The following is a 10287-nucleotide window of genomic DNA, read 5'->3' on the forward strand; positions in this document are numbered from 1 at the left end:
TTGAAAACAACAATCTTCTTCCCGATGCGGACTTCAAATATCTTAGTATTCTTATAGCTGCAGTCATGTGTTGTTGACCCGGATTATGCATAAATATGCTAACAACACTCACAGCATAAGCAATATCAGGTCTTGTATGAGAAAGATAAATCAAACGCCCAACTAACCTCTGGTATTGTCCTTTGTCATCTGGTATTTGATCAGAACACTCTACAAGACCATGATTTAGTTCCATAGGATACCCAATTGGATGGCAACCAAGCATACCGGTTTCCTTCAACAAATCAATCACATATTTTCGCTGAGACAAGAAAATTCCCTTTTTAGATCGACTAACTTCAATGCCCAAGAAGTATTTGAGTCCACCCATATCCTTCATATCAAACTTAGAATACAAACAACTCTTCATTTTATCCATTTCTTCGGGATCATTTCCTGTTACTACCATATCATCTACATAGATAATAACCGCAGTTAACTTGTCACCTACTCTTTTCAGGAACAAGGTATGATCAGCATTACTCTGTCTGTACCCAAATTCCTTCATTGCTAGATGAAATCTACCAAACCAAGCTCTAGGAGACTGCTTCAAACCATATAAGGCTTTTTTTAGCTTACAAACTGGGTTTGCAATGTTCAGAGCATTATAACCTGGAGGTAATGTCATGTAGACTTCTTCTTGCAAATCACCATGTAAAAAAACATTTTTTACATCACATTGTCATAGAGGACATCCTAAATTTGCTGCTAAAGACAACAATACTCGAATAGTATTGATTTTTGCGACATGAGCAAATGTCTCTTGATAATCAATACCATAATTCTGGGTAAACCCTTTAGCCACAAGTTTTGCTTTGTACCTATCAATAGAGCCATCTGGATTATGCTTGATAGTATATACCCACCTGCAGCCAACTGGTTTCTTTCCTTATAGTAATGATACTATTTACCATGTACTATTTTCCTCTAGTGCGACCATCTCTTTTGTCGTCGGATTAGCCTACTTTGGATCACGTAATGTTTCTTCTACATTTCTGGGAATGGTAACATCTTCCATATGGTTGACAAATGCTTTGCTAGCTTCTAACAATCTATGAGTAGACATGTAGTTCGCAATGGGGTATTTCACCTTCTTTATTGGTTCGGGCGAAAAACGATCCGGTGGTACTCCACGATTATTCCGTTGTGGCAACTGATACCTGTTTGTCTCAGTTAATTCGCAAGAATTGTCAGTATTAATCACAAAATCTATGTTTACCTTAGGAACCTCATTAGGAGGATAACTTTTTGTAGGTACTGTTGTTGAAGAAGGAGGGGGGTCTTCAACAACAAGCGTTTCGCCCTCTTGAACTCTTTCCTCGGGTTGCATAGTAGTCGGACCGAAATCAGTAGGAGCAGTGGAATTACTTGAACCTTCGTTAATTATGGAATGATGTATCTAACAATTAGTTGGAAACAAATTTATCCAATTCAAATCTTCAATGTTGTTCTCTCCCTGAAGAGGAGAACTAGGATCATATGTTGAGTAGAACTTCTCATGCTCAGAGAAGGTAACGTCCATGCTAACATAAAATTTGTAAGAAAGAGGATGATAACACATGTAACCCTTTTGAAACGGATGATAACCAACGAATACACACATTAGAGCACATGGGTCAAGCTTGCAGCGCAAATGTTTTTTTATGTGGACATAAACAACACATCCGAACACTCGTGGAGGAAGCTTAAGTTGAGAAGGAATTGCCACAAACGAAGCCAATTTATCCAAAGGTGTTTGGAATTTCAAAACACTAGTGGGTACACGGTTAAGAAGATACACCGCATTGGTGATGGATTCTTCCCAGAAATGTGGCCTCATGTTTGCTCCAATTAAACAAGCTCTAGTAATCTCAAGTAATTGCCTGTTATTTCTTTCCGCAACACCATTCTGTTGTGGCGTAGAAGGACAAGTAGTCTCATGAATTAAACCATGCTCCTGGAAATAACCTGTAAAGTTTCATTGATATATTCTCCACCATTATCCGAACGAAGGACCTTTAGAGTGGTAGAAAATTGTGTTTGAATCATAATATGAAAATATTTGAAAATACCAGCAACATCACTTTTATTTCTCATCAAATAAATCCATGTCATACGAGTGCAATCATCGACAAAAAGAACAAACCAACGAAATCCTGAATTACTAGTAATTCGACAAGGACCCCAAACATCAGAATGAACCAAAGCACATGGAACTAATCTTCTGTTAAAACTATCAGGATAAGTAGTACGATGACTTTTTGCTAAGATGCAAGTTTCACAATTTAAATCAGAAGGTTTGCAGCCTGAAAATAGAGTTGGAAATAAATGCTGCAAATATCTAAAAGAAACGTGACATAAGCGGTGATGCCATAATTTTTCTGATCTTCATTTGCATGGGAGGACCCCTTAGCTGATAAAGACCTCCCTTCACACACATCTTATACATAGTACAACCCCCCTCTCTTAGTACCACACCCAATTATCTTCCCGTTGCTGAGATCCTGAAGAAAACAAAAATTCGAATAAATTAATACTACGCAATTCAATTGTGCAGTCACTTGTGATACGAATAAAATATTGTTAGACAGGGAAGGAGTCAACAAAGTATGTTCTAAAGTTAAGGAAGAATTCAAATCAACCCTCCCAGCTCCAGTAACCGGATATGGAACTCCATTGGCATTATAGACCGTTGAACAATCAGGTGGGCACACATCTTTCAAAATAGATGCTTCAAATGTCATATGATTAGTGGCACCATAATCAAGAATCCAACTGTGGTCCTTGTTTGAGTTAGCAACTATTAGAGCTAGGCCAATATTACCTAATTCTTTGGGAACATGATGATCTATAATGGAAGGAAGTTCATCAACTATTGGAGTAGCTGTTGTTGACGTTGTCATCTCAGTAGAACAAATATCTGCTTTGCCTTTTCCTTTTTCGGTTTTTGATCGAGTATTCCACCACCCAGGATAACCATTCTTCTTAAAGCAATTTTCGACAGTGTGCTTACCATTTCCACAACAAGTACATTTTCCACCAGTATTTTGTAATGAAAATCGTTGCGAAAAATTCCCAAATTTGTTTACCGTCATTGCTATTTGAGGGGAAACAACTTGATTGATCATGGTACTACGACGTTGTTCTTCACGCCTCACAATAGAGAAAACCATTTCGGGTCCAGGTAGTGGAGTACTACGAAGTATTTCTCCTCTGACAGAATCATAAGAATCATCAAGACCAGCAAGAAATAAATAAACTCGCTCTTCATCAATCTCTGCTTTGCGAATTTTAATTATATCTGCTTGGTTAAAAGTAATTGGTTTACGATAATCAAGTTCTTGCCAAATAATCGTAAGATCAGAAAAAAAGGTAGCCACGGGTCGACCTGCTTGCTTTGTTTCCATAGCCTTTCGAGATAAATCGTAAAGAATTGATTTATCAGCCCCTTCATAGTATCGATGTTTCACTGCATCCCAAATATCTTTTGCAGTAGGTGTAGGATCAGAATCTCGCAGCAATAATGCCTCAGCGAAATTATCAACAACACAACACAACAGTGTCGCAGAACAATTTCAGAAATGACATAATAAACGACGTCATCTAAATCATGAGAAAAATGTGATGGTCCTGCGAAAATTAGAGAGTTTGCGAGATTAACATTTGTAAGGTTGCGAGAATTTCGCAAGCCATATCCGAAAATAAAGGACAGATTAGCTGTCATCCACTATGTAATTCCCTATAAATAGTCGTTCAGTTGTAAAGGAAGGGGAGAGATCTTTTCTGATTGAGAAGCAAGTAAATAGGAGAGAGAAAATCTAGAGCAGTGGTTATTCTTGATTCATTTATCTTTTCTCCTAAGATTGTTCAAAGATTCATCAATAAAATTAAGATTGTTAATCTAAAATGAGTTGAATGTTAATGAAATCTTGTGAGGGGTGTGTTATAGGATTGTAATGTTAATAAAATTAATATTGTTATTAGAAAAGAATAATGTTTCTTACTACCTTCTGATTCGCAGACTTTCTTTTGTTTACAACAATCTTATGCTGCGATTTGGGAATATTAGGATTCTGAACCGTAAATTTGGTTTTAGAGGCGTTTTAGCTGAAATAACAACAGTATGGGAATCACATAAGCAACATCATCAAATAAGGCAGTAAGCAAGATCAATTTCAGCAAAACCCATAAGAAAGAAAAAAGAAAACTAACCTCGATGAATCCATGGAAAACACCAGCAGGAATATTAATTCGTAAAAATTAAAAAAGAAGAAAGTTACGAACAGTGAAGATCTACAGAGGGAACATTATGGAGATGAAGAAGAAATTAAAAAGATTAAAAGAAGAAGAAAGAAGAAAAAGTTGCAATGGCAGAATTTATGGAAGAACAATAGAGTTGCAGAGATGAGAGAATAAAAAGAGAAGAGAAAGTAAAAATAAAATGGAAAGAAGAGTAAGAAGAATATATAGAGAAGATTTTTTTTACTCGAAGAAATAAACACCATTAATAAGAAAAGATGTGAGCGGTTGAAAAGCAGCGGTTACATAAGACGTGTCAAGAAATAGATGGAAGAAAGGATACGTGTGATAAATGCAGAATATAAAGAGATGGACAGCTGCGGCATTTCTCACATCGTTCTCTACTTCGTAGAGAAGATATGAGAAGAGGCAAGATGTAGGATCAGAATCTCGCAGCAATAATGCCTCAGCAAAATTATCAACAACACAACACAACAGTGTCGTAGAACAATTTCAGAAATGACATAATAAACGACGTCAGCTAAATCATGAGAAAAATGTGATGGTCCTACGAAAATTAGAGAGTTTGCGAGATTAACATTTGTAAGGTTGCGAGAATGTCGCAAGCCATATCCGAAAATAAAGGACAGATTAGCTGTCATCCACTATGTAATTCCCTATAAATAGTCGTTCAGTTGTAAAAGAAGGGGAGAGATATTTTCTGATTGAGAAGCAAGTAAATAGGAGAGAGAAAATCTAGAGCGGTGGTTATTCTTGATTCCTTTATCTTTTTTTGTAAGATTGTTCAAAGATTCATCAATAAAATTAAGATTGTTAATCTAAAATGAGTTGAATGTTAATGAAATCTTGTGAGGGGTGTGTTGTAGGATTTCCTGCAACTACAGTAGGTAAACGAATGAATACATTCATTAATTCTGGCTCCATAGCACCAACAAACCAACCTTTTACAAGAGAATCTTTCATACATCATTCATCATATGTTGATTCACCTTCAGTGGGTTGTTTGGTAGCACCAGTTAAATATCCATTTTTGCCTCTACTTGAGACAAACATAGATACGATTTGAGACCAAAGAGTAAAATTTTTGTCATTCAATTTTACACCATAAGGAATCGAAGTCGGCTCCTGAGAAGGTACCGAATCCATAACAGAAGTAATAACAGCTCCAGTTTCATCACCAGTATCCATGATGAAATAAACGTCGAATAGTAAAAAATAATTACGATAAAGAAATCAAAACAATTTTGACTTCTAAGAGTAGTAATTAATTTTACTCACGTCTTTAGTAGATCAAGGACAATAACTTCAATTGTAGAAAAATAAATATCACAGTAAATTAGTGATATAAAATAAGAGACTGAAGATAAAATAATCTTGTCAAGAAAAATTAAAAATGAACCTTAAGGTAGAAGCGTAAATAATGATCGAATAAGAAGCACTCACTCTATATAGAAATACTCAGCTTCACCATGGAAGCTCTGATACCAACTCAAGCTTAAGGTTCACTCACAGTAAAACTTCAAATATTGAAATGAATTATTTTCATATATTCTTCACACCAATATGGTGTATATAAATAGATTTACAAAGGATAGAAACACCCCTTAACGTGTTGGCAGTAAGTTCTCCATGAAACACGCATAACAGGGATAAGAGAATATGGCATGGATAAAGGAATAGATAACACGCATGACAGAAGGAAGAAAAGCAAAGAGAAGAAAGAAGAAATGAAAAAGAACCTGACACATCCTTTATGTGTTCACACTACCACCTCCTCTACTAATTATTTAACAAAAACTACTGCTTTTCCTTTAGTGCAGTTATTTCATTTCTCAAATGACAAAGTTGCTTAACATGTTGAATTTCGGTTCAGATTTACATGTAACAGATTATCGACGTGATCCAAAGATTTTACCTTCCTTCAATTGACCTTAACACAGCAGAACATAAGTGATGTAGGGGAATCTCTCCTTAGAGCATATCCATAGTTCTCCAACTTGCCCATATCCCCCCCTCTTTAATGACAACAAGGATATATTAAAAGACGAAAAATTAACTCAAATCAGCCGTTGGATCTCCACATTTTAGAAGACAGCCGTTGGATGGAAGGAATATTCTACAAAAGATTCCTGTCATTGGAAGAAAATTCCCTGTCCTTTTTTTCGTTACTTCACTAAAATGCCCTCCACCTTCTTCTCCAAAAACCGATGGGATTTCGTTCCTCTTCAGTTCCATCGCCACCCATCATTACCATCAGCATCCCCCCACCCCCCACTAATCATCATCACCAACACCACCGCTACTATCTTATGTTGTCATGGTTAGCTCATCTTTCTCTCAGGAAACGGTTTCATCCCAATTTCCCCAGTCGTGCCTGAAAGGAAATCGCCTCAATTGCATGTCTGCTAAATCTTATGCATACATGGTTACTTCCCGTTAAATCTTCCAATTGCATGCCTCAATTTACTTCTGGTATGTCACATCTATCCCAATTTCGATTACAAATTTCAATGAAAAATTCTTGATTTATCTTTCCCATGGTACATATATATGCTCTTTGATTTGATGGTTGTTGATGGTGGTTTTTAGTTTAGGGTTAAAATTGCAAAACCTCGCATCTGATGTGACGTCACTCTGCGAGAAAAAACGGAGCCGTGAGTGTTAACCTTTCCACTGGCATATTTATTGAGTCATTCAATATATTTACATGAAATTTATCCAGACTGGCGCATGTAGCAACCATCCCAGATGTTCTGTAATTTCGGCGCATCGCCCATATTCACTTAATGTAAGTTTCTTTGAATACTTTCTATGCTATGTTCCCCGGCTGAACCCTTAAGGTTGGTATGGCATGATAATTTGTGTTCAGTCGCAGCAGAGTAGCACGAATTTCTAAATATCAAGGATAAGGTCTTTGCATAAGGTATTCAATCAGAAAGCATGTTGCTCTCTGGCAATAACTTAAAATAACTCTGTGTCAACACATAGAATTCAATCAATTACCCTGACTAACTTGCAAAAATTAGGGTTTTGCGCCTTGTGCAGTGTATCAGACCTTGCTTGTCGAAATTTAAGCCTAGACAAACTAGGAAATTAATCCGCCATGGATTAGTAGGCGCAAAACCTTGCCCAGAATCAGAAAATAGGAAGCCGCAACAGCAAAGGGAGGCATGGCCATTCTTTAGGCCAGCCGGTGCCATTTTCCATTGGCCACGCCCCATCCTAAACCGACCCTATTTCCCTCGACCAATCAAGTCGCCTTAAACTCGCCACACGTACGTAAGTTGTGGCTGGGCCCATACTTGTCGGCCCCTTTTCCATCGAACAATCATGTTGCTCTAAAGCCGTCACACTCACACCAGAAGTGTATCCATGCCCATGCCTGGCTGGCCCCTCTACTTCCTACCGACCAATTAGGTCACTTTAAATGCGCCACGAGTACTAGAGGCGCGGCCGCGCCTCATGTTTGGCCGTACACTTTTCTTGACCAATCAAAGCGCTCTAAACTCGCTACCATACATTAAAGGCCAAACACACCCTGCTGCGCCACCATACTAACTGGCAAGCCAAGCGCGCCTTGCCACAACAACATATTAATCAGCATGCCAACATGCCACTCTGCCGCAGTAACATGCCACGAGCCACTTTAGCCTTGTCGAAATCAGCAGAAACGGTTTTCACCCATAAACAATGGTCTAATGTCTCCTTTGACTGCACCCACTCTTGTAGATGACAAAACTATGACATTGGGATCGCAGTGTAACCGCACCTCGTTCTATCAACTATCGCACAATAATCTGGTTAGGGCACATGTCATCATCATTTTGTATATATGTGGACTTTTGTCAAGCAACAGCTCTGAAAAACACATCTTAGAGTGACGTAAACTACTTAAGTGAGTGGATTTAATCTTTATCATAGCGATTATGTAGATCCTGACCCCTGAAAAAATAGGATATGTAAGGAGTTATAAATAAATATATTAAAAGGGAGGGACATTTCATGCTTTTCAGGTCCCAAAGACTACCACCAAACCATTTCTAATCTTTTCATAAAATTGCAAATTTGTGCTATGCTTCATTTTACGAAAAAGTGGACATAAAATGGACTCTCTTCCTTAGAAATATATACCACCAAGCAGAAAAAAATAGAGCATATAAAATTAAGAGGATGTGGTGTATACAAACCGCAATCACACATTAATATCTCCTTCTTCGCACTTGTATTACATCTTTTATACTTTGAAATATGGTGCACAAACAATTGATCACGTGAAATGTGGTGCAAACTATAATTTTCACTTCATTCACTTTAAAAACTATGATATTCAGAATTCTCTGCAAATGCAACGCATTGGTTTCGCCAAGTAACCGCACCTCAGTCTCTTAACTGTCGCCAATTATCTAGTTAGGGAACATGTCATCATCATTATGTTGCTCCGTGGACTTTTGTCAAGCAACAGCTCTGGAAAAGACACATCCTGATTGGTACATACATTTTAGAGTGATGTAAACTACTTAAATATAGATGGGAGTCCCTCGGTCATCCCGATTATAAATAATATATAATACCCTACTAAAATGTCATATCCTTTCAGACCTACTTTATGACGTAATGTTGTAACCTTTAGATTTTGTTTCCTTTAAATGAGAATCCAGTCGTTACGTATTGGGATCATGAATTTTTAAACAATGCCTGCTCATTAAGGACGTGACCATTCACTAACAGGTGTATTGGATGTCTGTATAAGATTTCCTAGTGTATCCTTGTAGCATTCTACAATAAGAAAATCCTAAATGCTTGTAAAACAAAAATTGATAATCTTTCATCAGTGATGGATATGTTATCGGAATTAACTACTGAGATACTACAACGCCTCCAAACTGCAAAAAGCATTTTAGCATGCAAATGTGTATGCAAAGAGTGGAATGATGTCCTTGAGGAAAAAGAATTGACCTCCTTTTTGGTTTTACACCAAGAATGGGGAAACATAAAGTTACTCAACTATTCTATATAGAGGAAGACTTCAGCCCGACCATAACAACCAACAATCACAGCGCCTCGAATGACGGAACCTACAATGATTGGACTAAGTTGCACCCAGTAGTTGGAACTTGCAACGGTCTGGTATGTTTTTATGTTTCACACCACGGCATACAAGATCCTGTATATATTATGAATCCAGAAACTGCTGATCACCTCCATCTTCCACAACTATGCATCCCAATTGCACGAGATCAAGTACTTCCATTGGGGGTTTCAGCTACTGTTAACGTACCAATGAGTACAAGGTAGTTCGAATTCACATGGATGGTAAAGTTCAAATACACACTCTAGGAGACGAGAGGGTATGGAGGAACATAGGGGAGATTCCTTATACTTTTCAGAGTTCAAGTGTGTACGCACATGGTTGTATTTTTTGGCAGGATCGTTGTCAGCAAGATATATACTGGCATAATAGCTTTCAATTTGGATACTGAGACGTTCCATCAAAATTCACAACCCCCGCATCATATTCCTGGGAGTGAATTTTTGACCCATCACTTGGGATGGTCATGTTCGTAGTTCGCCTTTTATTTTACTACATCCATGAGGGAGATGATCAGGGGCCCCAGATAGATTTCTAGGCTCCCATTTCCGAAGAAAATATTCATACATGGGCACCTGGCGGGGAATGGAATTGGAATTATAAGATGAGCATTTTCTTGGAAGAGGATGGGGACGAATGGCCGACTTATGACCCGATAGCCTTTGGAAATAACAACAACCTCATATTGTGGCAGAATAGGCGTTTATTGCGTTACAATACACTCACCATAACTTGGACGGAAATTTGGGAGATACTACCGTTGGAAACATGGGTTGCAATTATTCCTCACATGAGGAGCGCTGTCTCGTTGAAGAATTTTGGTGGACAATCGGAAACGTGTACTCATGATGTCCATGCCACTAACACATTCCTTGGGCTAAATATGTAGTTTTTTTTTTTTTTTTTTTTTTTTTTTTTTT

The 10287-nt window shown here is 37.7% G+C and overlaps 1 protein-coding gene across 1 annotated transcript; it reads right to left on the reverse strand.

Annotated features, from left to right (window-relative positions):
* Positions 1 to 1438: 1438 nt before the first annotated feature.
* Positions 1439 to 5466, reverse strand: LOC113315633. Its single transcript, XM_026563899.1, has 5 exons — positions 5268 to 5466; positions 2661 to 3529; positions 2492 to 2522; positions 2091 to 2324; positions 1439 to 1986 (listed from the first exon to the last, which is right to left on the reverse strand). The coding sequence occupies exons 1-5, from the start codon at positions 5464 to 5466 to the stop codon at positions 1439 to 1441; spliced, it is 1881 nt and encodes a 626-aa protein (XP_026419684.1).
* Between the last annotated feature and the right edge of the window lie 4821 nt (positions 5467 to 10287).

Source organism: Papaver somniferum, chromosome 10 (assembly GCF_003573695.1).
Source record: "Papaver somniferum cultivar HN1 chromosome 10, ASM357369v1, whole genome shotgun sequence".
In the NCBI taxonomy this organism is placed as follows: Eukaryota; Viridiplantae; Streptophyta; class Magnoliopsida; order Ranunculales; family Papaveraceae; genus Papaver; species Papaver somniferum.